The 19,078-nt window shown below is 39.5% G+C and overlaps 2 protein-coding genes across 6 annotated transcripts in view; one reads left to right on the top strand and one right to left on the bottom strand.

Moving 5' to 3' along the window:
• The window catches only part of LOC139449433 (transient receptor potential-gamma protein-like), a 119,490-nt gene that overhangs the window by 87,661 nt on the left and 12,751 nt on the right, over positions 1-19,078 (bottom strand). Inside the window, exon 1 of one of the 5 annotated variants that reach the window (XM_071230826.1) lies at positions 12,395-12,604. The exons of the other annotated variants lie outside the window; for them this stretch is intronic. The gene's annotated coding sequence lies outside the window, so the exon portion shown is untranslated. Of the gene's footprint in view, positions 1-12,394; positions 12,605-19,078 lie in introns of those variants that run through there. 5 annotated transcript variants of the gene reach the window in all.
• On the top strand, positions 14,383-15,258 carry LOC139450844 (uncharacterized). The gene has a single exon (XM_071232679.1). It carries the CDS (start codon positions 14,383-14,385, stop codon positions 15,256-15,258), a length of 876 nt encoding a protein of 291 aa, XP_071088780.1.

Raw genomic sequence — 19,078 nt, 5'->3', positions numbered from 1 at the left:
TTTTCATGATATCACGATTTTACATTAAATTGTTATTAAAAGCTGTTAAAAGCTGTCATCCCATAACATGACTCAACAATTTTAACTAACATATTCAGATGGGAATAGTAGGTTTATCCTGGAGTTGTTGACATTATAAACAGATGGTACAATGTCAGAATACAGGCTTACTGCTATACGGTTCAATGAAAGTGAGGGAATGGCTTCCATGTCATCGTCAAGGAGGACTACGCTCCACGACTGGGGGTCAATTGTTGAGGTTAAGACGGGGTAATCAGTGAATTGTGTCAAACTGACACATTGTCTTTGTTTGATTAGGTTAAGACGGGGTAATCAGTGAATTGTGTCAAAGTGACATATTATGTTTGTTTGATTAGGTTAAGATGGGGTAATCAGTGAATTGTGTCAAACTGACACATTATCTTTGTTTGATTAGGTTAAGACGGGGTAATCAGTGAATTGTGTCAAATTGACACATTATCTTTGTTTGATTTGGTTAGGATGGGGTAATCTGTGAATTGTGTCAAACTGACACATTGTCTTTGTTTGATTAGGTTAAGACGGGGTAATCAGTGAATTGTGTCAAACTGACACATTGTCTTTGTTTGATTAGGTTAAGCAAGGGGTAGTCAGTGAATTGTGTCAAAGTGACATATTATCTTTGTTTGATTAGGTTAAGATGGGGTAATCAGTGAATTGTGTCAAACTGACACATTATCTTTGTTTGATTAGGTTAAGACGGGGTAATCAGTGAATTGTGTCAAACTGACACATTGTCTTTGTTTGATTAGGTTAAGACGGGGTAATCAGTGAATGTGTCAAACTGACACATTATCTTTGTTTGATTAGGTTAAGACGGGGTAATCAGTGAATTGTGTCAAATTGTCACATTATCTTTGTTTGATTAGGTTAAGACAGGGTAATCAGTGAATTGTGTCAAACTGACACATTGTCTTTGTTTGATTAGGTTAAGACGGGGTAATCAGTGAATTGTGTCAAACTGACACATTATCTTTGTTTGATTAGGTTAAGACTGGGTAATCAGTGAATTGTGTCAAACTGACACATTATCTTTGATTGATTAGTTTGATAATCAGTTGCCAGACAGATACATATTACTCAAAAGAAGTTAAAGAGCACCCAATGTTTTCATTTGACAGTAGTAACCTTTCATCAGGTCTTTTTAACTTCTTTCTAGTAGTATACATGATATCATTTCAGCTTACAGGTGATTTTGGAATGATCGATTCAAATTTGCTGGGAATGCCAGTGAGCCCAAGATCCGTGTTCTCCTTAATGCTTAGCGTAACTCACTCAATTATACTCCAATCACACTGACTGTTACATGTACCATAAGTGGGCGGTTGGGTAGCCGAGTGGTTAAAGCGCTCTCTCATCAGGCCGAAGACCCGGGTTCGATTCCCGATACCTTAAACATTACTTTCATTTCCACGTACTCTATACAGATATATCCTTGAACAACATAGGAAGAGGTAGTAGGGCGGATCTTCATAAGGATTTCCCCAGGAAGCGTTATCTGAAATATGTCATTCAAGTTTATGGGCATTCAGATGAATCTTTCATCACAGGTGATCCTGACCCTGGCCCAGAGGCACGAAGCTTCCAGCTCTTTTTACATCATGTGTACCTGGTAGTAAATTTACAACTAAATATATGTACTGGCATACGGTCCTGTGTACAGCCCAGGCTACAAATCAGAAGAAGTTAGGCAACCATGGCCACAAAGATAGGGGCGGTCGGGTAGCCTAGTGGTTAAAGCGTTCGCTCGTCACACCGAAGACCCGGGATCGATTCCTGACATGGGTACAATGTGTGAAGCCCATTTGTGGTGCCCCGTGCCGTGATATTCCTGGAATAGCGCTAAAGGCAGCCTAAAACCATATTCACTCACTCAATTATGGTGAAACGGAACCCTAAAAATGTATTAACTATTTTTTAACCATTTTGGAGGCGGAGCTGAAAACATTTACTGAATATATACTACTAAAAAAATTATGAAAGAACACTGGACTATATGACACACTCTGTCAGGCTAGTGGGTATTGCAACACAGGCTTCCAGTTGAGGGCGTTCTTTAACTTTTTTTGAGTAGTATATGTATCATATTACATTTAATGAAACAATCTCTATCTGCAAATTGTTTTCCCTGACTATGCAGACTAATGATATTGATTATTCCACTTCCACTAGTTTTTTCGACTTATTATTTTCCGTGTGTTAATGCTGGATTTAATTACAGTTGGGAGGGGGGGAGTGTTTGTCCCTCCAGTTAGCGAGGCAGTTGAAACAGAGCAATTACCTGAGTGATCGAATGAGTCATGAAATGCTTCAATCCAATCAACAAGTGATAGCTGGATATGTTTCTAATTGCTTTCTTAATAGACTAAAACATGCAGCACAGGTACCTTGGAAATCCATCAAAAGGATACTGAGCACGTTGTTTGATTCAAGAAAAAGTCTTCATGACAACTTCATGAAAGTGACATTAATCTACTTCATAAAAGTTAATTTGAAAAGAGTGGATGGGTGGGTTAAGATGCTAGTAATGAGACGAGAGACACACAGCATAGACATGAGCCGTGCATGCTATTCACATGCTCCGTGAGCCTCACTTCCGGTTTTGAGACTTTCTTTAAACAGGACATCTCAGATAGGTAGAAAACTTATCTCCAATCATTACATCCAGTTGCGCGAGATGTTTCCGTTCAATTTCACATCAGTCAGGTTGTCTCTAGATTATAGTTACTCTCATACCTATCCAAGCTTCTTCAATGTCTTCAGTCAAGTGAAGAGTTTTTTCCACAAAAAAATACCTCCCTTCGAACCGAAATCCTATTCAGTTCTTCTTCCTTTCTTCGATAATCACTTCGAATGAGTGAGTAAGTTGGGTATAACATCTCTCTGAACAGTAGTCCAATCATATGAGCAAGCAAGGAAGCAAGGAAGCAAGCAAGCAAGCAAGGTTCAACACTGCCTGAAACAATATTTCAGTGATATCTATTAATATTGGAACACAGAAGAGAAACCACTGAGTATGGGCATGGGCGAAGGAACATCATCAAAACCTTTCTGGTTTTTTATCTCTCAGGGATGCAACTCTGCACAGCTACCAGTCATGACATATACTAAACAAAATAAGTTAGGGAACATGAATATTGTTTGGAATTCTCTTTGTAGCAAAGACATAGTTTCTAAAACTTGTAAGGTACAACATGTTTCATTATCCCAAACCCTTTTTGTTCAGTATATGCATTTATATGAAAGAAATCACATACAATTTTCCATTCATATTTTTATCACAATAGTTTATGCTCAGCTAAATAAAATAAAGCATATCATCCAATCTAACCTTACATCAATGGTGATGATTTAATCAACCAGTGTAGATAGGGTCCCAGCTATGATACTGGAATTACTGAAGTGATGATACTTCAATTGTTATAAACTGCACACCATTAACCCATATAACCCTAAGCAAAATATGGCTTAATAAAATAAGATGAAAACTGTCATATTAAAAATGTGCTGTAGATACGCTGTTTGTTGTTAGCTGTTTACTGCTAGTTGGCTGTTTATTACTGAATCCCTTACTGTTGGTAACTGGTTACTGTTAGCAGTTGACTGCTGCACTGTTTATTACTTGGATGTTTACTAGAAGCTGCTAACCATTAGCCATTTGCTATTTAGCTGTTTATTACTTGGATGTTTACTATAAGCTGCTTACCATTAGCCATTTGCTATTAAGCTGTTTATTACTTAGATGTTTACTATAAGCTGCTTATCATTAGCCGTTTACCATTTAGCCCTTTGCTATTTAGCTGTTTATTCCTTAGATGTTTACTAAAAGCTGCTTACCATTAGCCATTTGCTATTAGCTGTTTATTACTTAGATGTTTAGCTGCTAACTGTAAGCTGATAACTATCAACTGTTTGGTATTAAAATACTACACGGTACTACAACACAATGACAACTACAACAGTGTTGTACTCAGTACCACAACAGCATTACTTTTGACAGAACATTGTTGTACTCAGATATACATTCTACAGTTGACTGTCAATGGAACAACAATGAACACATCCTGCTGTTTACAACTATTAATGCAACAATGTTGGACACTTTACTATTAACAGAACCATTTTGAACTTTGGAATACATCCTACTGTTTATTATTAACAGAACAATGCTGAACTTGGGAATACATCCCACTATATATTATTAACAGAACAATGTTGAACATAGGAATACATTCTGTTGCTCTCTTTTAACAGAACAAATGGGAATACATCTTGCTATTTACTATTAACAGAACAATTTTTTAACTAAGAATACATCCCACTGTTTTTGTATTAAAAGAACAATGTCGAATTCTGTTCAAAGGAATTATGTTGCAGGACAAATGGTAAACATCCCATGGGCGGATACAGCTTTTTTGAAAAGGGGGGTGCACAAGGTAGATCCATTTACTGTCTTTGGTGGTAATTTATACAGAAATATAGATTTTTTTCGAAATAAAAAGGGGGGTGCGCAGCCCCGCCTCTGTATCCGCCCATGCATCCCACTGATGATTGATTGATTAGTAAACTGTTTTATAGGTGTTCGGGCAACTAGGCCCATTTACACCTTGCCCATAATAAAGGTTTGCTAAGTACCTGGATATTTAATAAAGTATCAAAACTGCCACACGCTTTAATATAAGCGAGAATGACATTCTGAACATCCTGAACAATATTCCGCGAACATAAAATACCAGACAATGAGAAGTCAATATTGAGAACTGTTAGCGTAAGGCAATGGTGGAGGCACTGAGTTAAATACTTTTGGCAATGCAATAAAAAATGAGCTACATTAACAAGCTGATTACACACTGGACAATGTGCAGAAATGTCTTTATTAATAACATTTAGATAAGCTCCAAGGCCACAATGCCCAAGACGAAGTCTTGTTAAGAGAACCTCCTCTCTCCGATGATGTCTAGATATGCGTAATTTAGTGATGAAAGTTAACAGAACAATGTTAAACCTTAAGGAATTGTTGCTGTTTACTTTCAACAATTTTAAACTCTCAATGTACACACTGTTCAAAAGCGTATCATGCCTGCTACACTGCACCTTATGATGCACTCAGTAGCACTGCAGTACACTGTTACACACTATTGCACTCTGTAGCACACTGTGCCTCCTGCCTGTGTTGCATCATGCATCCTGCCCAAATTGCCTGTAGCCCAGTCATCACTGGATCAACATGCGTATCAAACCATCTTAATACCTCATCTTTTTGGCAAAGGGTCTGTTAAACAGTGCTGTAATCGGGTGATGTGGTTCTCTGCCAGTTCCTGGGAAACTGTGTCAAGAATGAAGGTCCGGTTGTAATCAGTCAATTGAACATTTTCATCACAAGCTTTGAAACATTTTTCATGGTAGCTGGTCTTTAAAACAATATTGCTGCCAATCATGTAATGTACACTGGCGTCAAGTACATTCATTCTGAAATTGTGTACATACTTTGTTCCATGATTAGGCTAAATAATCCAACACTAAAACCCATCAATATGCTCTTAAAGCATGTGTTCAGTGCAGCTAATGATAATTTCTATTTATTTTCATATTATATTTCCTTATGTTTTCATTTTCTTCATTATGCTTCGTTATGGCTCATGACAAGTGCATGTACTGATGTTTGTTTGTTGTTTAACACCGCCATCAGCAGTATTCCAGCTATATGACAGCGGTCTGTAAATAATCGAGTCTGGACCACACAATCCAGTGATTGACATCATGAACATCGATCCACGCAATTGGGATACGATGACATGCATCAACGAAGTCAACGAGCCTGACCACCTGATCCCGTTTAGTTAGCTCTTACGACAAGCATAGTCGCCTTTTACGGCAAGCATGGGTTGCTTTTCTATCCCGGATCTTCACGGGTCGCATGTACTGATGTACTGGCACTTCATGTCAATGAGTTCACAAATTCATGTGTTGCCACAAGTATGGAAAACTTAATGGTGAGTGAGTGAGTTTGGTACAATGTTGTTTTGAATAGTATTATATCACTGCGTGTCAGCTTGATGTGGGAGGAAAGCCCGAAGTGATGCAGGTCTCAGACGTTTACCACTTCGGTGAAACCCACGAGCATGGGTATGGTGCTGACAAACTTAGAAACATAATCGGGGCAAACCAGGATTTGAAACCAAAATCATAAAATTCTCATAAAATCAGGATATAATGAAAAATCTAGAGCTTTTCTAATCAGTGGAAAATTGTCAGTGACACTATTTCAGCTAGAAATGTGTGATTGGGTGTGACTTGCTTGTGATCTGCTTTTGTTTCACAGGTACACACTCCATAAAGTCCATCTTGTGCATGGTCATGTCCTACAAACTCAACATGCTGCTGGTGGCCCCTTGAACCTCCTTCAGTATGTCCTTCTCTCACTCATTCCTTTTGTTTTGTATTCTTCCCCTCATTTCATTTCCCCTTCCTCCATCAACTACTCGCCATATTTATTTACTCCGTTTTCTAACTCCATCTTCCTTCATGGTCTACATTTTCCTTCTCTCACTTTCATTCATTCCTGATCCCTTCTCTCCTTATACTTTCACCCATACTTTCATTCATTCTTCAGTCCTTCTTCCCCTGAATCCCTACCCCTTCCCTCACTTTCATTCATTCCTGATCCCTTCTCTCCTTCACCCATACTTTCATTCATTCTTCAGTCCTTCCTCTCCTGAATCCCTACCCCTTCCCTCACTTTCATTCATTCCTGATCCCTTCTCTCCTTCACCCATACTTTCATTCATTCTTCAGTCCTTCCTCCCCTGAATCCCTACCCCTTCCCTCACTTTCATTCATTCCTGATCCCTTCTCTTCTTCACCCATACTTTCATTCATTCTTCAGTCCTTCCTCCCCTGAATCCCTACCCCTTCCCTCACTTTCATTCATTCCTGATCCCTTCTCTCCTTCACCCATACTTTCACCCATACTTTCATTCATTCTTCAGTCCTTCCTTCCCTGAATCCCTACCCCCTTCCCTCACTTTTATTCCTTCTTTATCTCTTCTCTCCCTCACTCAAACCTTCATTCATTCCTCATTCCATCCTTTTCTGAATCCTTATTCATGCCTTATTCCTTACTTAATAACTCACATATTCCCTCCCTCACTCACTCACTCACTCACTCACTCATTCTCAAAGTTCATTACAAAGTTGTTACAAAGGACACATGTCAGAATATGTCAACAACCATGTTTACAGATCCTGGGAGGCAGGTTTGTGATTACCAGGAACATGATATCTGTGACTAAAGATGCCTCTATCTCACACCTAGACTTTGATAAAACCCCTCAGACACATTCCTGCATCTCATCCCTGTAATAACACCATGTAATATAGATGCTTATCATACCACTTCATACGTTTCATCCCATCTGGCTATGTTACTGCATCACACAATCTTTCAAAACTGGACTTGCAAATTTTGAATGCTTTAAAAGTACACAGATGAAAAGTAAATGGCTCTTTGAATCTAGCAATATTCTGCCATTTAATAATTACAGAGAATAAAAAATGCTTTTGTACCATCCTGAATTCCTTAACTTCACTGATAGTCATGAGTTCTAAGACTGCTTTGAGTAACGGTGCCAGGACATGACCAGGACAGTTCCATGTCGGTACATCTTACCAAAGTAACACCCTCACTGTATTAAAGAACACACATGCTGGCAGTCATGCCTTGAGGAATGATCTAGAATTTTGAAATGGGGTCCAAATTGAAGTTTGCTATGTACTGTAAATCATGTAATAAATTTGTCAACAAACTAATGCATTTGTCAAGCCTTTAACTAAAATGTGTCATGGACTTAATGCAAGTAGAATAATTTTGCAATGAAAGAAAACCATCTCCTTATCTAACTACAACATCAAGACAGCAGACTTTGAATGCCATGCTATTGTATTTAATATGAGCACTTCAGTTGAATAATATCATTCACTTTACCAATTTCTTCTGCTTGACGTGTGATCTAACTACCATGAAAAAGACAGCATGAAATTCCAAATAATCCTAAGTCATATGGAGATATTCAGGTCAACTGACAAAGATTATAAAGGTTACAAGTGATGTTTCACGTGTTAGCACAAACTTTAGAACATAAGTGAGTAGTGTTGTATATTTACCATGTCTGCCATCGTTGTGCTGGACATTTACATCCAATGCGTGAGTGTTTTACTTTCAATTACCATATAAGACGTAATAAGCGCCTACGGCGATATTCGCTAACATATTGGCTAGTGAACAATCCCAATTCGCACCCCTTCCGATTGATCAATGTACACAAGACTTATTTATTCGTATATGATATGCAGTCGTGTGTTATATGCAGGGGTCCGGAAACCGTCATATGCGCCGGACATGTCCGATTGGGAATCTCAAATGTCCGGTCTAAAATATTGCTTACCGGACATTTAAATTTTTCTGTCCGGACATTCTTAAATTTTGACCGGACATGATCAACAGTTAGGACTGAGCAATTTCTGTCTGCAGTTGTAACACAATGAAGATTATCTACACTGACAAGCTTTGTTTGTTTTGATTGCTGTAAATACATCGTACCTAGAATGATAGTCCAATCGGTCAATCACTGTAATAGGCAATAAACTGAGTTGACACTGATTAATCGAGGATTTATTACTGAGAACATCTTGTTGATTTGAGTAAAATGTGTTTACAACTGTACATAAATACCTTGCATCATCGATGTACCTCATTATCCTCACCAGAGACCATATAATAATATCTATTATATGGTCTCTGTCCTCACAATGCTACGATACGTAACCTCAGTCAAGAAGCGAAAGCGTGACGACAGCCAGTCGACCGATGCAGATCAGTCGAGCGGATCTGCCAAACCCTCAAAGTCTGAATGATCATTTTGTAAGTCGTGGCTAACGACTTTCACTTGGTTGACATACAACGTGGATTTGCAGATTTTATTGTTTTCAGTAGCTAGTCGTATATTGAATCTTGATTGACCGCCATTTTGCTTTCTCGGACGATCGATATCAAATTTTTTTATGGTCAATAATTAAGTACAGATGAAAAAGTATTCAAATAACTACTGCTATCAACGATAGTTTAGGATTTATGATTACATTATCTGTCTTGTTTTTAAATAATCTTTAGTTTAAAAAAACAACTTTTCCCCTGAGGTCACGTGATAACCAAATATGGGATAATAGTCTCGATCCAAATGTTACAACGCGTACACTTGAGCAGACTCATGAATATTAATTAGACCGTTCACAACGTTGACAGATCGTTATTATAACAGAAACAAACGTATGTTTTCCATATATATCTAAAATGATATTATTTGTTATTAATTGTCCGGTGAATTAAACAATTTAAATTGAAACAATTCATAATTCATCATATTATGAATACGTAACAACTTGTAATTTGTGTGTAAAAAGTCGTACTAAAACACGCTGTTTGAAGGGGGCATGGCATAAGGTAAATGTCCGATTGGGATTTTAAATTTTCCGGACCCCTGGTTATATGCACACTTAATTTGGGGCAATTAAATTCTGGAAAAATATATCTGCCGTGTACAATACGCACAGACTTTTCTTTTGTTGATTGAAAATATATTCTTTTAAATGTTCTCAACTAGTTTTAAAATCGAAACTGTGATAATCTAGTTATTTTAATGTCCTTCGCTGACAGGTATTTATTCCATTTAAATATGTGTATTTTGTGTCAGTCCTCGTCACAATATGGCTGAAATACTACCAATCACTTACTCTTTTGTATCATTTCAGGCTGTCAGCATAAACCACAAAATTTACGATGTTTTAACTGTTTGTTATTTCACCAAAATTTTATTCTAATAAGACCCCCTATTCCTAATTTTGAGATCGCCCTGGGCTTATTATGTTAAATACAGTATAAGATTATCTGACCACTGGCACCAAGAACACAGACGCTTTGATTATTCGATGAAACAGGTTCACATTAGGCGCAAAGCGCAAAATAGTGGTGCAAGTAATATGAATGGATCACTGAAAATAAGTGATGACACCAGGTGTTCACGAATAGGGTAAGCCTCTCCTTATATCCTGCTGGTAGCACCCGCCACACAATTTGCATAAAAAGCAAGTGTTGGATGCCCGACACCGCACGGCAGCACTCGATCCTGCCCTGTGCTGGCAGCATGTAATGAAAGCAGACAGTCAAGTGAAGGACCAGAAATCCAGTTACTCAATTGCACATTTACTGATTAACAAACAACGACCAGGCACATTATTCATTGACAAGCACTGAATCTAGCTCTAAAATACAGTGAACATTGCGTGCTAGCTATGTTATTCCTTCACTGTTTCCGGCATGTACATTTTTAATGGGCAAGTGGACAAAAAACTTCAGCTTGTCCAGTTAACAATGCATTCAATTTCATGATTTACCTCAATATTAGTAACAATGGGTACATTTCGTTAGTGTAAAATTTCATGCCTGCCAGTATATTCATGCTGCTACTAATTATTCCCGGTAAGTGGAACAGTGTGCACTTGCAAAATCATTCTCATCTCCCTGGGGAGTATACAACCCAAGCTAGCTTGCCTAGGAGGTGCTAGAAGGTTAACAGTCACATTATTACGTGAACAGAGGCAAATTTCAAACAAAGTCAGTTCCCAAACACCACATGAACATGTGCTTCTGTATGGGGTAGGACCGAGTGAGTGAGTGAGTGAGTGAGTGAGTGAGTGAGTGAGTGAGTGAGTGAGTGAGTGAGTGAGTGAGTGAGTGAGTGAGTGAGTGAGTGAGGGTTTACACCACTTTTAGCAATATTCCAGCAAATATCACGGCAGGGGGCACCACAAATGGGCTTCACACATTGTACCCATGTCAGGAATCGATCCCGGGTCTTCGATGTGACCAGCGAACGCTTTAACCACTAGGCTACCCGACCGCCCCTATCTTTGTGGCCATGGTTGCCTAACTTCTTCTGATTTGTAGCCAGGGCTGTACACAGGACCATATGCCAGTACATATATTGAGTTGTAAATTTACTACCAGGTACACATGATGTCAAAAGAGCTGGAAGCTTCGTGCCTCTGGGCCAGGGTCAGGATCACCTGTGATGAAAGATTCATCTGAATGCCCATAAATTTGAACGACATATTTCAGATAACGCTTCCTGGGGAAATCCTTATGAAGATCCGCCCTACTACCGCTTCCTATGTTGTTCAAGGATATATCTGTATAGAGTACGTGGAAATGAAAGTAATGTTTTAGATATCAAATAGTGTGTGTTAGTGTGCTAGTCTCTGTGTGTGTTCCTGTGTGTGTTAGTGTTAGTCTGTGTGTGTGTGTTAGTGTTAGTCTGTGTGTGTGTTAGTGTTAGTCTGTGTGTGTGTTAGTGTTAGTCTGTGTGTATTAGTGTTAGTGTCTTCGTGTTAGTGTTAGTATGTGTGTGTGTTCGTACTAGTCCAGACCAATGCCAATTTTATAGTGCTAGCCAGCTGAGATACTATGCCACAGTGTAACATGAATACCCACACAGACACACAATACGGACTCTGAGGCTGACCAGTCCTTGTTTTAGCCCCTTGTTTTTTAATGCCAAGCACCAGGCAGGGTAACAACAAGTACCATCTTTTAACGTCTTTTGGTATGACGCCAGGGATCGAAACCCCAACCCTCTGCTTTCTGGCCCACTGTATGATGATGTATTATAATGTATCAATAATGTGACTTTCAAACTAATACAAAGAGGAACATATACATGTGTTTTCTATTTTTAAGGAGTGAGTGAGTGACCTTTTAAACAGTATTCCAGTTATATCATGGCACATCAGCTAATGTGAAAGAAAAACCCAAAGTGATACAGATCTCAGACATATACCACTTTGGTGAAACCCACGAGCATGAGTATGGTTCTGACAGACCGAGAAACATCTATTTTGAAAGAAATACCATTACTTAACATAAGTAAGAAAATACTCCTACTCTTTCTGAAAACCCTCTTAATTGGTGAAATTAAAGTTTAATTATATGGGCATGATATCTGCAATATTTTTCTTATGCCCATCTTCCAAAACAAAGTTATCCAAATAACATAAAATGGTTAATTAATGAAACATTATCTTCTGCCCATGTAATAGTTTTATGAAGACATGGGTAACACAGACAATACCTGTAAATAACATCATCTGCTGGAATTAATTCCAAGCAATACATTTCTGTTAAAAGATTTTAATAAGATAGAAAAATATAACATTAAATCACATGATTATGTAAGAAATCACACTAAAATACAAATATTCTTCAATGAAAATATCTCTTCAAATCTCAAAGAAAGTGGCTTACCGTTTCCGCACTAACAACAGTTAGACCAGTTTACCATGGCGATTCCACACAAGCATAAACGGTAATTTCCTGATAATTTCCACAAACATGCAACCTCGGAATAAGCAAGGGACTTGCACCATGGTTCTAGAGAAGGGTACAATTATCTAGTAAAGCCATTACACAGGCGTGTATAACACAGACATTCAGATGGTGATATCCTCAGCAACAAGCAGCTCATCACTGAGAGCTGGAGAAACTTGCCCTCTGTGGAATCGGTACTTCAGTGTTCTCGCATCTGCTGCCTGCTTTAACGAGCCACCATTTCTTTGAAAATCTGATCCAATCACAAAATTGATCTTTTTTCAACAACTTGGTTCAAAGGTTGTTGAAGGGCTCTAGCAAGAGGAACGTGAGCCTACAGATGGTGAAGCCGTAAAACAGACTTCATGAAAACATACAGATTCAGTCAAAAGAAAAACTGATATCAACAGGCAGACTTGGTATATGTTTGTTTGTTTACAAAAACTCATCAAAACTAAAGCAATACACTCAATGCAAATATATAAGGCCTTTTCTTTTCAAAGGGGATGTGAGCCTACAGATAATTATGCTGTAAAAGAAACTTGTTGAAACAAAATACAGACATTCCAAAGATAGTGATTTCAGCATGAATATTAGGTTTTGTTTGTTTTAATTGGAAAATTAAACTCAAGCTGGATGTTTTTCTTTTTAAAATGTCTGAATGTTGAATATACCACCCATGGATGCTTTGATAAGAATGGTGTGATTTTTCATGTTTTTCATTCCGTGTTTTTTATTCAGAATGTTTATTTTTATGAAGATAATGCCAGACTCTGACATCATTCTTCGTCAGAAATATGCTGCATCACAATTTACAGATATTTTCTTATTGAAATGCAAAATATCTCCGAGTTTACTCAGATGGATAGATCTATGTCAGACAGGTTCAGTGACACATCAGTAGGTGATGGTGGAGACACAGATCTATGTCAGACAGGTTCAGTGACACATCAGTAGGTGATGGTGGAGACACAGATCTATGTCAGACAGGTTCAGCGACACATCAGTAGGTGATGGTGGAAACACAGATCTATGTCAGACAGGTTCAGTGACACATCAGTAGGTGATGGTGGAGACACAGATCTATGTCAGACAGGTTCAGTGACACATCAGTAGGTGATGGTGGAAACACAGATCTATGTCAGACAGGTTCAGTGACACATCAGTAGGTGATGGTGGAGACAGATCTATGGTAGACAGGTTCAGTGACACATCAGTAGGTGATGGTGGAGACACAGATCTATGTCAGACAGGTTCAGTGACACATCAGTAGGTGATGGTGGATTCACAGATCTATGTCAGACAGGTTCAGTGACACATCAGTCGGTGATGGTGGAGACACAGATCTATGTCAGACAGGTTCAGTGACACATCAGTAGGTGATGGTGGAGACACAGATCTGTGTCAGACAGGTTCAGTGACACATCAGTAGGTGATGGTGGAGACACAGATCTATGTCAGCAGTGACACATCAGTAGGTGATGGTGGAGACACAGATCTATGTCAGACAGGTTCAGTGACACATCAGTAGGTGATGGTGGAAACACAGATCTATGTCTGACAGGTTCAGTGACACATCAGTAGGTGATGGTGGAAACACAGATCTATGTCAGACAGGTTCAGTGACACATCAGTAGGTGATGGTGGAGACACAGATCTATGTCAGACAGGTTCAGTGACACATCAGTAGGTGATGGTGGAGACACAGATCTATGGTAGACAGGTTCAGTGACACATCAGTAGGAGTCTAGCAGTAGAGCACTTGCCCTGAGAGCGTAAGGTCTGGGGCACAATCCCCGGCTACATCATACAAAAAGATGTTAAAAGATGGTACTTGTTGTCACCCTGACTGGCCTTGGCATTAGGGATCTAAAACAAGGACTGGATGGCTTGAAGTCAGTATTCTGTGTCTGAGTTGGGCATTCATGTTAAAACTGTTTGATATCTCAGCAGGCTGGCACAATAAAATTGGCAATAGTCTGGACAAGTACAAGCAGCCACACACACTCCACCATCCCTACACTTCACCATCCCTACACTCCACCATCCCAACACTCCACCATCCCTACACTCCACCATCCCTACACTCCACCATCCCAACACTCCACCATCACTACACTCCACCATCCCAACACTCCACACTCCACCATCCCTACACTCCACCATCCCAACACTCCACACTCCACCATCCCAACACTCCACCATCCCTACACTCCACCATCCCAACACTCCACCATCCCTACACTTCACCATCCCTACACTTCATCCCTACACTCCACCATCCCTACACTCCACCATCCCTACACTCCACCATCCCTACACTCCACCATCCCAACACTTCACCATCCCAACACTCCACCATCCCAACACTTCATCCCTACACTCCACCATCCCTACACTCCACCATCCCTACACTCCACCATCCCAACACTCCACCATCCCAACACTTCATCCCTACACTCCACCATCCCTACACTCCACCATCCCAACACTTCATCCCTACACTCCACCATCCCTACACTCCACCATCCCAACACTTCATCCCTACACTCCACCATCCCTACACTCCACCATCCCTACACTCCACCATCCCTACACTCCACCATCCCAACACTCCACCATCCCTACACTCCACCATCCCAACACTCCACCATCCCTACACTCCACCATCCCAACACTCCACCATCCCTACACTCCACCATCCCTACACATCCCAACACTTCACCATCCCAACACTCATGCTTCTTCTGCCCTCCTATCATCAGCAGCCCCCTCCACTATCCCCGCAGTGCCTGTTCTGATATTGTATACCTTCTCTGTCGATGGCAAGGGTAAGTTGAGTATCAGGAGAACCTCCAACACTTGTATGCAATGTACATCAGCTGTCTCCCAGTGTAAGCAGAGCCTATGTAATGGCCACCGTGGTCATTACACAGACAGTTTTACGTTTATTCCACCAAGTGTCCATCTGGTGTTTAGTTCACTATAACATTCCACAAATGATGGGAATTGTAAACAGACTCTGGCAGCAGACTGCTGCTGTCTATGTGAAGGGCTTTCTGTATCTCCCAAACCATGTACATTTCACATACTCCATGACACAATGCTTAATGGTTATCTGAAGAACACGTACAATCACATTCTCCATGACACTTGTAACGTTATTGGTTATCTAAAGACCACGTACATTTCACATTCTTCATGATACAATATTTAATGGTTATCTAAAGACCATGTACATTTCACATTCTCCATGACGCTTGCAACGTTAATGGTTATCGAATGACTACGTACAATCACATTCTCCATGACGCTTGCAACGTTGATTGAAAGACCATGTACATTTCACATTCTCCATGACACTTGCAACGTTAATGGTTATCGAATGACCACGTGCAATCACATTCTCCATGACACTTGCAGCGTTAATGGTTATCGAAAGACCATGTACATTTCACATTTTCCATGACACTTGCAACGTTAATGGTTATCTACAGACCACGTACATTTCACATTCTCTATGACACAATGTTTAATGGTTATCTAAAGGCCACGTACATTTCACATTTTCCATGACACGATGTTTTATGGTTATCCATTGAAATAGTATAGTCCAAAGTTTATTTAAACATATTCCGAAAGGATACTCCACACATTATTACAGTACATTTCAAATTATTTTCACAAAACACTTCAGTTGATTCCATCATGATTCCTTTGAAATTATGGGGCAAACTTCTATTTACTGAATTCAGTTCAAGTTCTACTTCTGCATCATGTTTGACTCTTTAAAACTTACAACATACGTCAAAAGATTCGAAGTTAGATAGAATTAGTTTCAGGAAAATGGCATTTACAACTAGAAAAATCCATTGAAAAATAAGAGTGGGAGTCACAAACAAAACAATTACCTTTTGAATTTCCAGTAACAATATACAATGCCACTCTGCCTCAGTCTTCCTTTGTCATCTATTTTAATTATTCCAGCTGGCCTACATCTCCTCCATCTTGATCAGTCTCATCTAACAAGGCAGCAAAGATAATCCTTATCTTCCAGTCCTAGAGAGCTTCCCTGCCCACCGTACCTGACAATTTTCCAAGCGTACATTGTACCAACTGATCAAGATAATTTCGATATTCTTGTGTCATTACAAGTTATTCTAGTCCCTCGTACCATTTCCTGTCTGAATTGAGAACACATATAGCAAGTGATCTTGGCAACAAGCCAATCATGTTGGTTTCTTTTCATTGAAAAGTTTAATTCTGTCAGCGCTTCGTGCATGAAGTGCGTCAATGACAGTTGTCCATGATGTCATACACTGTGTCCTACTGACGTCTACACGCTGATCAATCTGATATCGAGACGACTACATGCTAATGTCATCTTAGTGAGGTGTCTCTTATACAGGCCTTGGTGACAGAATGTCACTCGAGCAGCAATCAGATCAATCTTGGTCTCAGACATACGTTATGTAAGATGTTTGGGCAACACCTGAATAGTGATTCTGATCTTGGGGAGTCTACAGTCTACATCTGATACAGAAGAATTTAAGGTCTACCAAATATATATTAGTAAATTAAAAATAAAAATATGATTAATGAGTGAGTGAGTGAGTGAGTGAAATATAAACATAGAAATACTGTTGATGAATGAAAGAGAAAGTACTGTGAGATGAAGAGAGAATGATGCATAAATGATGGAATAATGAACATTGCTCTCCACTAAAAGCAGCTGACAATGAATAAAATAGATAAACAAAGAGAGGAAAAGTATAAAAACCTACAAATAAAACCATCTCTCTTGAAATCAGCAATGATTAATGGATGAATAAATGATGAGTTATCGATAGACAGATGAGACAAATAAAGAGTAGATGTATTAAAATTGTGAGAACACAACCCAGATTAAGCGTATTGTCCTCTGACATTCATGACCCTGTGCAACATAAAACCAAATGAAATATCAACAATGAAAATGTCACAATTTACAGCTTCAATTCAACATTCAAGTGATACTCCAAACTCAGATGCATGGTCTGGGCTCATCCTTGAAATAAAGAAGCCCTGAATATGTATAAGCAATAAACAATCGAATCAAGCCAAAGTACAAGCAGATCCCGTGACACTTTCATGACTGTAGCTAGCGTTCCACACTATGTTTGCTTGATTAAAGATTAATAAATATTTCACCCTGATTTTGTGTTATACAACACCTTGATGGAGATAGAAGACCAGTTTGTATGCTTAAGGGAGCACAAAATGTTATTGATTTCTTTATTATATCTGGGGCGGTCGGGTAGCCTAGTGGTTAAAGCGTTCGCTCGTCACGCCGAAGACCCGGGTTCGATTCCCGACATGGGTACAATGTGTGAAGCTCATTTCTGGTGTCCCCCGCCGTGATATTGCTGGAATATTGCTAAAAGCGGCGTAAAACATACTCACTCACTCACTCTGTATTATATCTTGTGATGTTTTCTCTGATCTCCAAGTGGGAGAAGGGAGAGAGAGTGAGTGAGTTAGGTTTAACGCTGCTTTTAACAGTATTCCAGTTATATCACAGCGTGTCAGCTTAATGTGGGAGGAAAGCCCGAAGCGATGTAGGTCTCAGACGTTTACCACTTCAGTGAAACCCACGGGCACGGGTATGGTGCTGACAAACCTAGAAACATAATCGGGGCGAACCAGGATTCAAACCCACAATCATAGGTTTCTGGCGTGCCCAAGGGACGCAACTCTGCACAGCGAATCACGGTGCCTTAGACGACTGGGCCACCCGTGCCCCCGGGAGAAGGGAGAGAGAGCATTACTTAAACATACATAAAACATCACACACATGATTTCAAAATATTCTACAAATTAATGTCAGTGCTCACTATGAGCTGGAAACAAATTCATATACTCTCTAATCCAGTGAGAATTGTCTGTAATTGAAGAACTGAGTTTATGCAAAAGCAGTCAGCACTTTTCATTAGTAATACCAACACATTATGCCATGGGGATTAAACCTCCAAATGAACAAAGCCAAATAACACATGCAAAGCTAGCAAAATGTACTTCCCACGAAGGCAGAAACTTGGGATATATGTCCAGTCTTTCTATATAATTACTGACAACATATTTGATTAGTACAATTCCCAGTTGCTAGAACCCATGGCCTTTCTTCAAGGTGTGATATTGAAAGCTGAAGATTCGCATCTTTTTCAACAGTTTCCTTTCTGTTTGAAAGCATTTAGGAGATAATTCAACTGTGTTTTCATTTTATAGGTTTCAAATGGAGGTGAGGTGAAATAGGGTTTAATGTCGCGCGTGTGTGTGGCTACTTGTACCAGTCTGGACTGATGCCAATTTTATAGTGCTAGCCCACTGAGATACCTTTCATCAGATTAACATGAATACCCACACAGACACAGTATACTGACTCCGAGCCGACCAGTCCTTGTTTTAGTCCCTTAATGCCGAGCGCCAGTCAGGGTAACAACAAGTACCAATTTTTAACATCTTTTGGTATGACCCTGCTGGGGATTGAACCCATGACCTTCTGCTCTCTGGGCAGACACTCTATCACTGGACCATGGAAGCAGGCATTTCAAATTATTATTCAATACCTTAAATTAAATTTGA

This window comes from Haliotis cracherodii, unplaced genomic scaffold, assembly GCF_022045235.1.
Source record: "Haliotis cracherodii isolate W230 unplaced genomic scaffold, xgHalCrac1.p SCAF_8, whole genome shotgun sequence".
NCBI lineage: Eukaryota > Metazoa > Mollusca > Gastropoda > Lepetellida > Haliotidae > Haliotis > Haliotis cracherodii.
This window is presented reverse-complemented; position numbering and strand designations above follow the sequence as displayed.